Here is a 16,734-nt window from a genome sequence, read left to right on the forward strand (position 1 = left end):
TTATGTTTATTCCTACATAAAAGATAGTACATACTTTGGCTAGCCTGTATGTTTCACAAGGCAATTTATAGGTTTTCCACATTTACTAAAAGAGGCACAAATGTGCATTTGCATTAAGTATAATATGCCTGCCATAGTGTAGATATGTTATAAAAATGTCCACGATCTCATATTAGTGTTATTACTCATTTCACTGATCCCTGAGAGCTCTTGGCTAGTAGAGAAAAGCACTATGACTTAACAAGAAGTTGCATGGGGGAAAAAACAGCAGTTACTATGTGTATTGTTTGGTTAGATTATAGATTCCTTACTGTGTCAGACTCTTGTGATCCTTTCTGAATATTGGGTATCATCACTTCACCAGAAGAGTCTGAGATTGGTACTTGCTGAGTGATGAAGGTTTGATCTTGAAGCTTACTGTCATCCCTGTAGTAATAACAAAATGACAGGCCTGTCAGCAACCACATACACATGGAACTTGGTTCAGAACAATAGACTTGTCATGTAACTCCCACTCAGTTCTAGCACATATAAAATGTCCCCACAACCATTGTGATCAGGCTCACAGTCATTGCTTTGTCAAGAGAGCTCTTACCCAAATTCCTTTGTCTCTCCATCATCAGAAACAACATGGTCTGGAACTGGGGGCCTAGAACGCTGGCTGTATTTCCTGTGGTAGGTAAAAGTTAACAATGAGTTAGTGTCTCCTCATGCCCCATATTTCAACTACACTTTTAAAGTGCTAAATGAAATGCTTCAGTTGGATGTGCTGCTTATTTTCAAAACTGAGCTTTACACACACACAGAGGCAGTATAATGTTAGGCAAGTTAATATAAACTTATTTTCTCTTAAAGTTGAGACATGTTGAACTTAAATGGAAATATGGAGATGATCATGATGATGATACACATAATAACAGCTATTAATGGTGATGGTTAAGACTGAACCAGAGTACAGACCAGAAACATGGCCAGAAAAATTCCCTTCCCACAAAAAGAACCTCAGAACATAGAAAATTTACCCAATGGAGATACACCCTGTAGGAAATTTCTCCTTTTACATTGGAGTCTGGTTTAAGAACAGGAAATAATCATATCACTAATTCAATATTCTAAAGGAAAGGATTATACAAAGTATAATAGGTTGATTTGCCAGCAGATAAAAACACATATTCTACTCCTAAAACTGGTCCTCAATTAGGTACGTATGAAAGCAGGATAAACCCATTCAAAATATGGTCATATTAAATAGTCTCATAATGATGCATTAAAAAATGTATTTTGGATACTATTAGCACCTGAGTTATAGCCACAGTGATTGCTGATGCACTAAAGAGTACAGTTTATTGGTTATACTCCTTGACTTTGTTTTAAGCACGAAGAAAAATATCATACTGTTAGAGTCACAATCATACAATCAACTGAACTCATAAACTTTCTAGTTACTGTCCTTGCCTTGACATTCATCATCTAATTCCTCTCCCCTCTGGCTTGAGCTTTCTCATTAAACTCATCTTCACCTCACATTTCACCATTCTATTCCCATCTTTTCCTTTCATTCCAACTCTGGCATGAGATTCCAACAGGCTTAGACTTGTTCCATTGTGGCCAGATTTAAGTTCATTGCTTTGGTGTGAAATATTTCTACTCAAATTCCTTTGTTTTTCCAGTGTTGAAAACAACACAGTATGGAACTAGAACTCTGGTTGTTTCTTGGGGTACAGAAAAGTCAACTTACAATGAGACAGACATTCTGTACCTGTAGTCTGGATTCCGCCTCCACCTCTTAATAAAAAACAAAAACAAAAACTTTGGAAAGGCCATTCAAAGTCCTCCATTTTCCATTTAACCTATAATTCTTTAAATTCTGCTCTTTTCGTCGTCCTCTTACTTATTCTCCTGTTTATTTTAGTGGTTATTCCTAGCCTCAGCCCTTTACTCTTCTACCTTCAGACTAAAAATGCTCAAATCTCTCTCCCTAAGCTCACCTGTACTCAAATCCCTATTTACAAATGCCTTATTTTTCACTTCAATATATTGCCATTATCTCCAATTCAAATTGAAAACTCCTTGCTATTTCTTCTGCCCAGAATGTTTTTTTCCCCCACCCTCTGCTCCTATTTACCTTTTAGACATCAGCTCAAGCTTCTACTTCCTTAGAAACTTTCCTGAACTCCTCAGTTAGGTCAGATTCCCCTAATCTAGGCTGTTACCACTATAAACCACTCCTTTGAGCCAATGTCATAGTTCTACTTTCATATTTGTGTGATGATTTGAATAATGTTTTTCTTCCACATAGACTATGAACTCCCTGAGATTAGGAATGATGTCTTTATTTGCTCAACACTATATCCTCAATAAGTAGTAGGTACCCAATATGTATATGCTATATAAATTCGTGGACAGATTAAATAAAATTTAAACATTTCCCTCACGCTGGCTTTCCAGATTTTTCATTTGCCTTTCATACCACCATTCTTGCATTTCTAAGCTAAACACTTTAAACTTTTACACTTTGCTTTCTTTATTCCTTTTGTCTTTTATCACCAAGTCCTGTTTCTCCTTCCTCAGTGTCTCAGTTTGTCCCTTTTCTCTGATGGCTTCCATTCCCGCCTATACCCACACCGCCACATGTCCAGAGGAGCATGACGGCTTCTGCGGGTTCCCAACTCTACTTCTGTCCTGCGGTCCACCTTATGTGTCACTGCATCAGGTTCAGGTCAGCTCTGAGAACAGTGGCCTGTGAACCCTTCCAGTAAGACAGTATGAAAGTAGGGCTTATTGCTCTTGTATTCCTTCAAGGCAGAAAAAGAAAGTGTGTTACACTACTCTAGAATGTACAGTGGCATAAGATTTGGGTTTTTCTGCATGGTTTTTAAGGCTCATCATAATTTAATCTATAGATCCAACCGTGTTTTTAATTACTGATTACTCTCTAGTACCATCAAATTTCTTCAAGCTGGGAAGTGTTTCCTCAATGTCCCCCAAACACCCCACCTCCATTCCTACCTCTGGGCTTCTGCTTAGGCTGTGTATTAAGCCCCTTGACTGATGTACCCTTCCCACTCTGTCTACTACTCTCTCCTGCAAAGCACCCTGCAGTCATACTCTTTCAGTCTTCCTGACTGAAGTCTTCCCTGACTACTGTAGGCCACTGACATATTGTCTGAACTCCGATGATACTTTATTGTGCCACCTAACTTTTTTCTTTGCTGTTTGGTTTTGTTTGGGCAACTAAATTATAAACTCTTTGAGATCAAGGGCAATGTCTCTTAATTCCTTTGAATGCCCATAGTAACTAACATAGTACCAAGCATGTAAGCAATTAATAAGTGGTTGATTTATTATAGCTATTTTATTGTTCACTACCAGTGTTACAGTTACCGATAAAACATAGAGGAGAAAGAGAGTGAAATGAATCATTAAAAATAATTACTTGGAATATCTGTGGATTTCTGTTTTCTAGGTCTTTTTTCTTGGTATTAGACATTCTCTTGATTAATAATCAGCTTAAAAATCATTTACTTATCTTTGCAAACCAATAAAATCCTAACAATTACACCGTGCAAACCAATAAAATCCTAACAATTACACCGTGCAAACCAATAAAATCCTAACAATTACACCGTGCTTCTCTTCGGTGACCATTCATTCAGCTTAGCAATATTGTACCTTCTCAGCAAGCATTACCTTCAACCTCTAAGCTGTCTCTTTCCTCTCCCCTTTAATTCTAACTCATCTTTCATTTTTGTGCTTATTCATTCATCTCCCATTCTTCATCTCTGTGAGTGGCAGGTGCTAAGCAGTATGACCGCTTGATATTTGGTCCTTTTCCATTCCTTTAATTCTAAGTGAGAATAAGTTCATTGTTCCTATATGGTTTCTAGGTTTGATAACAATTTGGTATTTCACTACAGAAATAAGGAGTTACCTAGGAACAAAACCATTCATTTTTGCAAAAAGCAATCTCAAGACTTTCTCCTTCTGCTCCCAGGTCAAATCTCCAATATCCACATTTCCTTGAATATCGGTCCTGAAGAATTTCAAAGATAAAAAATGAAACAAAAATATAGCCAAAGTAAGCATCTCATCTTTTTAAAAAATATGAACTATGTAAACACGAGAAAATTTCCAAACCATAAATGAATATTAAGAGGCTTCCAAATGTAATGACTACAAAGCAAACTGTTTCTGCTACAAAATCATAAAGTTGAAAAGGGTATCAATATGCTAGCCATTCTGAAATGTTATGTAGTCATTAAGATAAAAATAAGAAAAACTATAATAAGAAAAAGGTTTGTGTTCAAACAGCAAGCAAATAAGCAAAATAGAAAGTTGTAATATAACATGCATCGAGATACAAAAGGAACAATACAACAACAAAACATTTACAAGGTGAGATTATTGCTAAATTCCTTTTAACAACTTTTTGTATCAGATATTTTGCTGTGAAAACAGAGTGATAAGAGGTATATTTAGAAAATAACACATAACTTATCTAGCCTATTTTCTTAACTCCAAAGAAATCTGCAGCTAAGCTTTCCAGGCAGGTCTTTATCTATACTATCACTTTACCAGAGGATTCGTAGTCAATTTGCTATTTATGAAAGCTGGCTGACACTGTAGAGAATACTGATGTTGTACAATGGAAGAAACATTTTTGCATACAGGTCAATTGGGGTAGTTTTCTTTAAAAGTTTAGGTTTTGGGCGCCTGGTGGCTCAGTTGGTTAAGCGACTGCCTTCAGCTCAGGTCATGATCCTGGAGTCCCGGGATCGAGTCCCGCATCGGGCTCCCTGCTCAGCAGGGAGTCTGCTTCTCCCACTGACCCTCCCCCCTCTTGTGCTCTCTCTCACTCTCTCTCTCTCTCAAATAAAAAAAAAATCTTAAAAAATTTTCAAAAAATAAAAGTTTAGGTTTTGCCTTATGAGCACCGTATACTTCAACTTCCCTTCCCCAGTCTGCCTCTTAAGCAGATGATGTAATATTTTAATCACCATTTCTGCCCTGCTGGTACAGGCAATAGAACAGTGCAGTTAAGATGAGAAGTTGTTCAGTAGCAAAAATGTCCCAAAGAGGGCAGAAGAGGAAGAGCCCAATAACAGTGTGGACAATCATTTTATATACCTCCCTCTGAAAACTTACTTACCACTTTGGAGACAAAAATATAAAAGAAACTGCTTTATGTATGGTAGGGACTCAACTTGCTTGACATATTAAATTAAAAAAAGGAAATTACAGTGAACCTCTTGGTAATAGAAGTAACAGACTTCTGAATATGGCAAAAAGTTTTTAAAAGTCATAGTATGGATATTTTTGAAGAAGAGTCTTGTCTTTCAGAAGCCACTGGCCATGTCCAACCTTCCCAACAGCTATATAATTTAAAAGAAACTACAAATTCGTCCATTATAAAACAAAGCAGAAAACTCATTTGGAAGCACTGTTAACAAGATGTTTAGTACACAGTAGTAGGGAGTCCTTTTAAGTTTCTTGAGTCAAGGCCTTTGAAGAACCTAATTGCCCTGGGATATAAGACTTTTTTTTTTTTCAGAATAATCTTTAAAATGCACTATAATTTATGGGTTAAGAATGCACTGACTGACAAAAATGCTAACAGGAAGCAATCACTGTATACAGTCTCCAACTGTCTCAAGCATTCTGCTACCTTTATTATTATAGTGGCAGTAGATCTCCAGAGTATATTTTGGAAACTTGGGGGGGGGACTTTCAGTTAATACAATAATGGGGAACCACTACTAGATGTCCTCCAATCCATGGGACAGTTCTGTACAATAAAGAATTATTACAAAGAACTGTTATATTGGTTTTTTAAAGTATATGTTTAGTTAGATATTATTACCTATGAATTTCATCTCAGAATAGTAAAGGGAACATTACAAAATATTTGTGAAAGTATGCTATAAAAAATGTTTAAACTGAATCTGATCAAACCTTTATGAGTTTACAGAAAGTAAAATAAAAGAACACATTAAAAGATATTACAATGACATTCTATGGAACAAATGATCAGTCTCTTTAAGAAGTCTCTGTGATGAAGAAAGGGAATCTACTAAGAATACCTACTAAGCCCCACACACTGTCCTAAGCATAGGGGTTATAAAGATGAGTATACGATAGTTCCTGTCCTCAAATAACTTAGTGAGTAATCTATTAAATATTTAGATATTAGCAAACTGAACTGAAGGGTTCTTATTTCTCTAAAGGGCACAAAAATAGCACAAAAGATAAAATATTAAAGGCATGACTCGTACCATTTCTCAGCCTCCATAAGATCTTGATTCACACTATTGGTGCTGTGCTCTTTGCCATCAAACGTTCGGATTTTGGGATATTCTGTTCTTCCTGCACAGGCCTCTCTCATTTTAAAATTGAAAGCAGCTTGTGCTACCTGTTTATAATGCTTCCTGCTAAATAGGATCTGTTGCTTCACTTGGTGTAGAGCATCTAAAAAGAACCTTTCGACTTCTGTTCTCTCATCCAGTATGTTCTTGGCCAGCTTCTTAACCCGATTCATTTCTCTGTCCTTCATCTGGAGAAGTTGCTGCAGCTTGTCAATTTCAACCCGCCCTGCTTTGTTCTCTGTCGTTGCCTGTTGCTGCATTTTACAAACTTCAATCTCAAACTCTCTGGTCATACAACTCAGGGCGGTCTCCAAGCTTACCACCTTCTTCTGAAGAGTTTGGATTTGCAATCTTTGCTGGGTAAGTTGCATAATCTTTTCCTTAACCAACAGATCATTGATCTCCTAAAAACAAAGATGAGAGAGGTGAGAGTTTTTTTAGTCAATTTCAGAACTTAAAAGTTCCTTACTAATTTTCATTACTTCAGGAGATTTAAATTTGATGCCAGGTTGAGATGGTGATATTTGGTGTTCTGTGTATGGAGAGTAAAAAACATCTGAGGGTTCTTCTCTGGGCTTGTGAAGGCCACTACTTTTGCTAAGGAAGAAACTGTCCTTCCTTTAAAATTCTGAAAGTTTAAATATTTTGTATTATCGAAAAGGGTAATTTCAAAATCAGTAAGACTATACAGTAACACATTAACAACTATATACTGGAAATTGTTGCCTATCCTCGGCCATAGGCTAGTTGCCTATTTCTTTTTCATTTTCCCTTTCCTCCTTAGTGATAAAACTCTAATTGTATTCAGGAAGGCAGGAAGCCCAACTGAAAGTTCTCAGTCTCCCTTGCAGTTCAGCAAAGCCATGTAGCTAAGTTCTGGTCAATGAAGTGGAAGTGGAAGTGTGTGCAGGACTTCCAGGAAGACCTCTAAAGGGAGGGGCATACTTTTTTCCTCCTTGTCCTTTTTCCTTCCTGCTGTTTGAGTAATGCTTAGAGTTTTAGCAGCTGCTTTGGGCCACGAGGTGACTTTGAGGCTGTCAGCCACACACTGCATAGCAGAGTTAAGGAAACAGTTCTGTTGGCTTTGTGGCACTACCATTCTAGCTCTGGATCGCTAACCTCCAGACTTCCCTTAGGGGAGAGAATAAACCCTTACATGGTAAAGCCATTGTTGTCAGGGCTGTTACAGCTGAACCTATTCCTAAGTGATTCAGAGACTGACTCTAAGGTAAGCAAAGTAAAATGAGTATTCTAAGGTAGTAGAGGATAGGAGTTATTTATGTGATACATTCTTTATAAAGCCAAGTTGAATGCTTCTTATGTCGTTCTTGTAATTAATCCTTTCGGATAAGAAAGGTACATTACCCAGACAGAAGAAAAATGGTCACATTACATTATACTCAATTTTTCATATTTGCCAACCCAATCCTTAAACAAACAAACAAAAAGCAGAAAGATAGGAAATGAAGTCTAAATGGAATGGGAACCTTTTGATGTAAAAGGAAAGTCTGAGTCTCTTGCAACTTCTGGGAGTTTTTTTGTAGAGCATCAGCTTCCTTCAGATGGTATGCAAGAGCTTTCTGGAGATAAACATTCTCTTTAAAAACAGCTCTTCCAGCATTGTTCAATTGCCTGAAATAGATATAAGATCCCAAAACACAGGCCTAAGTATTAGATATTAACAAACTAAAACAATGATTGCCTTATCCCCAGATATTAAAAATAATGCCCACCACTTATTTAGTTAATGGTGGGTACTCAACAGTTAGGTGGGAATCTTGTGACTAAGTTCTCATCAACAGGAAAGTGAAAAGTTATGTGCTACTTCCAGTCCAAGGCAGTTAAGAGCAGACAGGAGTTTCCCATGCTCTCTCCTGTCCATATGACTGAATGTGAAGAAGTCCAAGATGGAAGCAGCCCTGGTTTCTGAATCACCACTCAAGTAGAGCTATCAAACTTATATTGGATTGTTAAGTGAGCAAGAACTAAACCACTGAGACTTGGGGGTTTATTTATTAACACAATACAATTGTACTAACATACCTCATGACAACTCTGTACAGTTGCTCTGATTATCTGCATTTTTGGATGAAGAAATTTAATTTCAAAAACTTTAGGAAATCTTCTGACAGTCAGTCAGTCAGTAAGTATACATGTTGGGAACCAAAGTCTAACTTCAAAGCCGGGTTCTTTCCTCCACACCACCCTGGTACAGAAAGGGTGGGTGGGAAAGGAGCCAGGACACAAAGAGAAAGAAACAGGGAAAATAAACAGAAATATTTGAAGAAAGTAAACCGAAAGAGAAGGGGGAAGACAACATAATAACAAAACACACCAGGGCGCCTGGGTGGCCCAGATGGTTAAGAGTCTGTCTTCGGCTCGGGCCGTGATCCCAGAGTCCTGGGATCGAATCCCGCATCGGGCTCCCTGCTCCTTGGGAGCCTGCTTCTCCCTCTGCCTCTCTCTCTCTCTCTCTGTCTCTCATGAATAAATAAATAAAATCTTTAAAAAAAATAACAAAACACACCAGCAAAGAGGTCAGAGAGGATATGAGAAAGGAAAAGGAGACAGTAGTCTCTTACACAAGAGCTTCATGGTGAGCTCTCTCTGCCAGCATTATTATCTTCTTTTCAGCCTCTTGTTCTAGTCGGTGCTAAAAAAGAAAATAGGATATTTTAATACAGAGTTATATTTCTAACAAATTTACACATCAAAAAGTGAAGTATTGATTTCATAATGGCAAAAAAACATACTCCTGTCACATGACCCGATGTGAAGAGCTCCAATTACTGGTGGAGGAGCTAGCAAAGAGGAGAGTGTGAACACGGGAACCTCAGGGTACCTCCAGGTCTCCCCATTAAAGAAGCAACATGACATGAAAATACCAAAAAAAAAAAAATTCTACATCAGTATTGGAAAGTATTTCTCCCAGAGCTGGGAGAAATTTATGCTAAATACAAAGTGGCAAGTCATTTATTTACTTATGCAACACACTCCTATTGAGCACTAATATTGTCCCAGATTTTTTAGATGCTGGCGATTCTGTGGTGAAAAAACAGATAAAGTCCCAGATAAAATCTCACCTTATATTCTAGGTGAGATCCAAGCAACAATAATAATTAAAATGCATTGAGCATGGGACGCCTGGGTGGCTCAGTTAGTTAAGCAACTGCCTTTGGCTCGGGTCATGATCCTAGAGTCCCAGGATCGAGTCCCGCATCGGGCTCCCTGCTCGGCGAGGGGCCTGCTTCTCCTTCTAACCCTCCCCACTCTCATGTACTCTCTCTCTCTCTCTCATTCTCACTCTCTCAAAATAAATAAATAAATAAATCTTTAAAATGCATTGAGCATTTACTATGTGCCAGGCCTGGTTCTAAGAGCTTTATATTTATTATTTACTTCTCACAACAACCCTAAGAATCAGACACTATTATTATCCCCCAAAACAAGGACTGAGGAAATGGAGGGAAGGAGAGGTTAGTGACTTGTGCAGAGTTAGATTGTTAGTAAATGGCAGAGCAGAGATTCATAGCAGGCAATATGACAAGTAAGAGAATTAACAGATTGTGATAAATGCTGTCAACGTAGTAAGCGAAGTAATGACACAGACAGTGATTGAGGGAGATTCTTTTAGATTGGGGTTTAGAGAATCTATCTCTGAGGAAATTACACTTGATCTCTGAAGAATGAGAAGAGCCAGGGGCACCTGGGTGGCTCAGTTGTTAAGCGTCTGCCTTCAGCTCAGGTCATGACCCGGGGTCCTGGGATAGAGCCTCTCTGCTCAGCGGGAAGGCTGCTTCTCCCTCACCCTCTTCCATTCCCCTCTGCTTTTGTTCCCTCCTCCTGCTTGTGTTCCCTCCCCCTGCCCGTGTTCCCTCTCTCGCTGTCTCTCTCTGTCAAATAAATAAATAAATAAATAAATAAATATCTTAAAAAAAAAGAATGAGAAGAGTCAGAGCTGGAGGAAGAACATTCCAGAAAGGAACAGACAAATACAAAAATATGCCATTGGGAAAGGGCTTGGTGGTTCAAGGAACAGAAAGGATGACCAGGTGGAGCATGCTATGGTATGAGATGAATAAACAGGCTTACTGCAAAGCCCACTGCCATAAACCAGCAGCACTGGGGTTCACACCACCGCAGGAGTTCCTACCTAACCAGGGAGTTTGTCCCTAACATGGTGAGATGGCTACTGCTGAGGCTGGCCATCCCAACACTCATTCCCATCTTCCCTTTTCCTTCCCAGCTTCCACTAGGGTCTAGAAAAACAACACACTCACTTTCCCAGCATCCAATATAACATGGTTCTGACCAATGAGATAAATGTAAGAAGAAATCTGCTAAGAGCTTCTGGGAAATCTTTTATGGTTTGCAGATCAAAAAGGACAGACACGGCATCAGGGAAATCCAAATCAAAACCTCAATGAGATAGCACCTCACACCAGTCAGAATGGCTAAAATTAACAAGTCAGGGAACGACAGATGTTGGCGGGGATGTGGAGAAAGGGGAACCCTCCTACACTGTTGGTGGGAATGCAAGCTGGTGCAACCACTCTGGAAAACAGTATGGAGGTTCCTCAAATAGTGGAAATTAGAGCTACCATTCGATCCAGCAATTGCACTACTGGGTATTTACCCCAAAGATATAATGTAGGGACCCGAAGGGGTACGTGCACCCCAATGTTTATAGCAGCAATGTCCACAATAGCCAAACTGTGGAAAGAGCCAAGATGTCCATCGACAGATGAATGGATAAAGAAGATGTGGTATATATACACAATGGAATATTATGCAGCCATCAAAAGGAATGAGATCTTGCCATTTGCAACGACATGGATGGAACTGGAGGGTGTTATGCGTAGTGAAATAAGTCAATCAGAGAAAGACATGTATCATATGACCTCACTGATATGAGGAATTCTTAATCTCAGGAAACAAACTGAGTGTTGCTAAGTGGTGGGGGGTGGGAGGGATGGGGTGGCTGGGTGATAGACATTGGGGAGGGTATGTGCTACGGTGAGCGCTGTGAATTGTGCAAGACTGTTGAATCACAGATCTGTACTTCTGAAACAAATAACGCAACATATTTTAAGAAAAAAAGAAAAAGAAGAAGATAGCAGGAGAGGAAGAATGAAGGGGAGTAAGTCAGAGGGGGAGACGAACCATGAGAGATGATGGACTCTGAAAAAACAAACTGAGGGTTCTAGAGGGGAGGCGGTGGGGGGATGGGTTAGCCTGGTGATGGGTATTAAAGAGGGCACATTCTGCATGGAGCACTGGGTGTTATGCACAAACAATGAATCATGGAACACTACATCAAAAACAAATGATGTAATATATGGTGATTAACATAACAATAAAAAATTTTTTAAAAAAAGGACAGACACAGCTGGAGCGTCCCTTCTTCTGGCCTTAAACACAGACAAATCTTAGAGCTGCATTAACCATCTTGCAACTATGAAGGAAAGGCCAGCAGCCACCTGCTTTCAGACAGAAAAATCCTATTTATATAAGCACTGTCAGTCAGGTATTCTATAAACAGACCAAGCACTCCTAACCTTTGTTTGTAGAATGCTACAGTTAGAAGGGAAGAGATCAAGCTTAGGGTGGGATAGAAGGAAAAGGCAATGGAGAGCAGCCCATTCCCGAGGACTTCCATTCCTAACAGTGCCAGGAAGTGCCCAGGGGGAAAGTACCAAGATGCGGTTCCTGCCCCACTCCTAGGTTATTCACTACATAAACTGGAAATCCAGAGCCACTTCTTGATGCAAATCCTTTATCTAAACCTGATGTGAGTACATATTTGCCCCACCCTCAACTTGCTACATCCCTACCAATTTCTGAAAAAAATCTGTTCAATTCTTCCTAAGAATGAAAAATTAGAAGAATTAGAAAAACCATGGGTCCTCTGAAAAGACTGTGTAGAAAAGAAGTGTTCCAATGCACTTCCCACGATTTGGAGAATTAACATTGGAGACACAGAGAAACATGGAAGTTTGTGATATGCTAAGGAACATTTCTGAGCCCCCTTTTATTAACATCCTTAGTTTAGCTTGGCTTGACTAGGGAAATACCTTCATGAGTACCAGAGTGACCGCTCCCACCCCATCCCCCCTATATAATGTGGTACATGCCGCTCTCATTCCACCAGGGGAACACCAAGCTGAGGCAGGTGTGTCCTGAAGCCTTGGTAAGATGACAATCCCTCTTGAGGGTTTCAAGAATCTCTAACTAGGGGCACCTCCTGGGTGGCTCAGATGGTTAAGTGTCTGCCTTCAGCTCAGGTCATGATCCCAGGGTCCTGGGATTGAGTCCCACATTGGGCTCCCTGCTCAGTGGGGAGTTTGCTTCTCTCTCTGCCTCTGCCCATTCCCCTTCCTCTCCCCCTGCCCCTGCTCATATTTGTCCTCTCTCTCTCTCTCAAAAATAAATAAAATCTTTAAAACAAAAAAAAGAGGTGCGCTTGAGTGGCTCAGTCAGTTAAGCGTCTGCCTTCAGCTCAGGTCATGATCCCAGGGTCCTGGGATCAAGGCCCGTGTTGGGCTCCTTGCTCAGCGGGGAGCCTGCTTCTCCCTCTCCCTCTGCCAGCTACTCCCCCTGCTTGTGCTCTCTCTCTCTTTCTGTCAAATAAATAAATAAATAAATAAATAAATAAATAAATAAATAAAACCTTAAAAAAAAAAAGAATCTCTAGGAGGGGGGAAAAGGACTAAACACTGAGATACCTTGAACAAGTTTTGTTTTCTCTGTTTTTTCTTTTTTCTGCTGTGATTTGATAAACCCTCATCTAATAAGATCCAAAGGAAAGGTTGACATGCATATAGACACTTATATTGTTCTAGTAAACAAAATATTTCTTTTTTTAAAAACAAAATATTTCTTAATTAACTCTAAAACGTCGTACCTTTTCTTCAGAAAACCTGCCCTCCAATCTTCTAAGAGTCTCCTGATGTTTCCGCTCTGTGTTCCTTAAATTCTCCTTCAACTGTAATTAAAACAACAACAACAAAAGATCAATAGGAAATGGGGGTGATTGAGGCACATCCCTGGAAAATTCTCAATAAAGAAACGTTTTCTGTTATACATTATTTCTTAATCCTGAACACAGAAAAATTCCATGACCCTGCCCGTGAGTACCAGCTTTCCGACCAATCTTCTACAGACTTACAAGATCAGTATTGAATTTTTTAAAAAGCTGTTCATGAACAATAGTTCCCAGGACAAGTTGTTCTCATAATCATATTTTTCAAATATCATGTGGACTCATAGAATCATAATATTTTAGAATTGGGGCATGTGGCTAGCCCAGTTGGAGGAGCATGCAACTCTTGATCTTGGGGTCATGAGTTCAAGCCCATGTTGCGTGTAAAGATTACTTAAATAAACTTAAAAAAATAATATTTTAGAATAGAAAGGGATCTTAAGAGTCACAGTGTATACAATTTCCTACTTGATATAGGATTCCTTCTATGAGAAAAATAGCTAGAGACAGAAGTATCACTAATTCAAATTTCATTAATTCATTAGCATTTCATAGTTCCCATTTTTAGAAAATTCTTCTTAGTATTAATCTAAAACACATCTCCCTATGATTCCCACAGATAGATCCTTCTGTCCTCAAAACATGCTTACATGGAATAAAAAGGACATAAAACTCTTCTAGGCAAAGAAAGGTAAACTAATTTAAAGCTATGATTCTATAGTCTACATTTCCTGGCAATCAGGCTGAAATAGCATACTCAATCTAATCTTCATGCCGTAAAAAAGGCAGCAGAGAAGGGTTTCCGCAAGAGACAGACCTTTCTCACTTGCCAGCTGTTTTACTCTGGGTTAATCTCTTAACTTCTCTAAGTCTCAGGTTTCCAGGAATAAAAAGAGAATAATAATAGTAACTAGCTCATAGGGTGTAGCAAGGATTAAATAACAAACAATACATGTAAAGTACCTAGAATAGTAACCGTTTAATATAAAGCCTCGTTATTATTATATCTACTATCATCCTCCCTTATACTTAACAATTTTCCTGTCCTGATTGTATTAAATCTCCATTTTATATGATCTCTTTCAGATGTTCTTTCTCCCTATATTTCTTATACAACTTTTTAAAAAATGGCCTCTTACATCGTTAAAGACTGAAAATTAATGTCAATATACAAGTTTACGGAAATGTCTATCATCTTAGCGTGTGCAGGGATGGACCTTTCATATGCCATTGGACTCCCTCAAAAATCCATAAATTAACAAATCTTTCAAAAGATAATTAAGTAATGCCTATCAAAAGTCTTCAAAAGCTTATGTTCTTTAACCTATAAATTCCACCTCTAATTGGGATGCCTGGGTGGCTCAGTCGGTTAAGCGTCTGCCTTCGGTTCAGGTCATGATCCCAGGGTACTGGGATCAAGTCCCACATCAGGCTCCTTGCTCAGCAGGGAGACTGCCTCTCCCTCTGCCTGACTCTCTCTCTCTCTGACAAATAAATAAATATAAAATCTTTAAAAAAAATTCCATATCTAAGAAGTTACCCTAAATGCTAATTACAGATGTAGAAAAATATTGTTATTAGATGTTCATCATGGTGTATAATAGTGGAAAATTAGAAAGAAGCCCGGGGCACCTGAGTGGCTCAGTTAGTTAAGCATCTGCCTTCAGCTCAGGTCATGGTCTCAGGGTCCAGGGATCGAGTCCCACATCGGGCTCCCTGCTCAGCAGGGAGTCTGCTTCTCCCTCTCCCTCTGCCCCTCCCCACTGCTTGTGTTCTCTCTCTCTCAAATAAATAAATAAAATCTTTTAAAAAAAAGATTGTTACATATTCTTTAAAAAAGAAAAAAGAAAACAGTTCAGATGTCCAATAAGAAGGGACCAATTAATAAATCATGATACGTTGGGGTGCCTGGATGGCTCAGTTGGTTGAGCTTCGGAGTCTTGATTTTGGCTCAGATCATGATCTCAGGGTCATGGGATCAAGCCCTGTGTCGGGCTCTGCGCTGAGCGTGGTTTGCTTGAGATTCTCTCCTCTCTCTCTCCCTCTGCTCCTCACCCTCCTCTCTCTCTCTCTCTCTCAATAAATAATTTTTTAAAAATAAAAAAATCATGATACATCTACCCAGTGGAATTCTATGCATCTAGTCAAAAGATTTTATAGAAAAGTATGTAATGGTGTTGAAAAATGTTCACAATAAAAATAAAAAAGTCAGGTTAACAGTTTGTACATAATGACCTCCTTTAAAAAAAATACCACATATTTTTAAATGTTTCTACATAGAGGAAGAAAAATGGAAAGAAAATACACCAAAATATTTACCAGTTATCTTTAGGTAGTATAATTGTCAGGGGAGAGCTTTTAATTTTTTTTTTTTTGTCAGCTAGATTTGCTGAAATGGGTATTATCACTTTGTCAAAAGAAGAAAAACTAAAACAAATTATTAAAAATAATAACTGCAACCTACCAATGTATGCTCCTTCTGTTAATCACATAGATATCATTTTTTCTTTAAAATTTATGCTTTGAATACCTTGTGATCATCTAAATTTAATTAGCCTCTTTCAATTTGTATAGTGAATTCTATATACACACTTTAATTAATTTTCTTCCTTTATGTATACACCCTCTTCCCATTTTAAGTTCATGGGTCCCTACACCTGCCTTAATTCTTCCATATTTGGGATTCCAGAGAACCACCTTATTTTTTCCCATAAGCCAGTATCTTTTGCCTTTGAATTTTAAGTCTTCTGGCCCATGGCCCTTTTTGAAAAGTCTGAAATCTATTTCTCCATTAGGTGGCAATATTGTTCTTAAGAAATCATACCGTGGCACACAAAAATATGCACTAGTTAATTCACTTTGATTCAGAATGTATACCTATACTTCCGACCCCTATTTTGAGAGTTCCTAAAAAGTTACAGATCTTAACTTGATTCAGTCTTTAGCATTTTCGTATAAAAATTTTTTTGATATTCCTTTTAGAAAATTTTTAAGCTTTTTTGAGGAATTATTAACAGTAATGTATTTTACGTGTATATTATGATGATTTGATATACTTATACATTATGAAAGGATTCCTCCCATCTAGTTAGTAGAAACTTGATATTCCTGCAATTACATTTTTAATGAAAAGACCTACTCAGCATTTAACAAAGATGCATAGAGCATTACTGTGTATCTTGTATTTCAGTGAATACAAAGGAACAACACTGTTCATGCCTCAAAGATTGTGATCTGGCAGGGGAGATAAGACAGATGATAAATACGTCACGGTAGAATGGGCTAACGGGTATAAAAGAGATACAAAATGCCGTGAAAACACACAAAGAAAATTATTACTTTTTTTGCTAATAATCTTTATTTTTTCTCTTTTTTCCAGCTTTATGAGGT

At 38.4% G+C, this 16,734-nt stretch overlaps 1 protein-coding gene across 7 annotated transcripts in view; it reads right to left on the reverse strand.

Moving 5' to 3' along the window:
• Nucleotides 1-16,734, reverse strand: part of BBOF1 (basal body orientation factor 1) — a 55,692-nt gene that overhangs the window by 20,357 nt on the left and 18,601 nt on the right. For 6 of the 7 annotated variants that reach the window (XR_003515670.1, XR_003515671.1, XM_027569892.2 and 3 more), the window contains exons 5-11: nt 13,267-13,347; nt 8,945-9,015; nt 7,850-7,994; nt 6,273-6,766; nt 3,932-4,033; nt 596-670; nt 312-426 (exon numbers count right to left, since the gene is read on the reverse strand). Coding sequence is in view for 4 of the 7 variants with exons in the window: in XM_027569892.2 (XP_027425693.1) it covers nt 312-426; nt 596-670; nt 3,932-4,033; nt 6,273-6,766; nt 7,850-7,994; nt 8,945-9,015; nt 13,267-13,347 (1,083 nt within the window). In the remaining 3 variants the exon portion in view is untranslated. Of the gene's footprint in view, nt 1-311; nt 427-595; nt 671-3,690; nt 3,848-3,931; nt 4,034-6,272; nt 6,767-7,849; nt 7,995-8,944; nt 9,016-13,266; nt 13,348-16,734 lie in introns of those variants that run through there. The other variant, XR_003515672.1, reaches the window with a different exon arrangement.

The sequence above is a fragment of the Zalophus californianus genome, chromosome 6 (assembly GCF_009762305.2).
Source record: "Zalophus californianus isolate mZalCal1 chromosome 6, mZalCal1.pri.v2, whole genome shotgun sequence".
NCBI lineage: Eukaryota > Metazoa > Chordata > Mammalia > Carnivora > Otariidae > Zalophus > Zalophus californianus.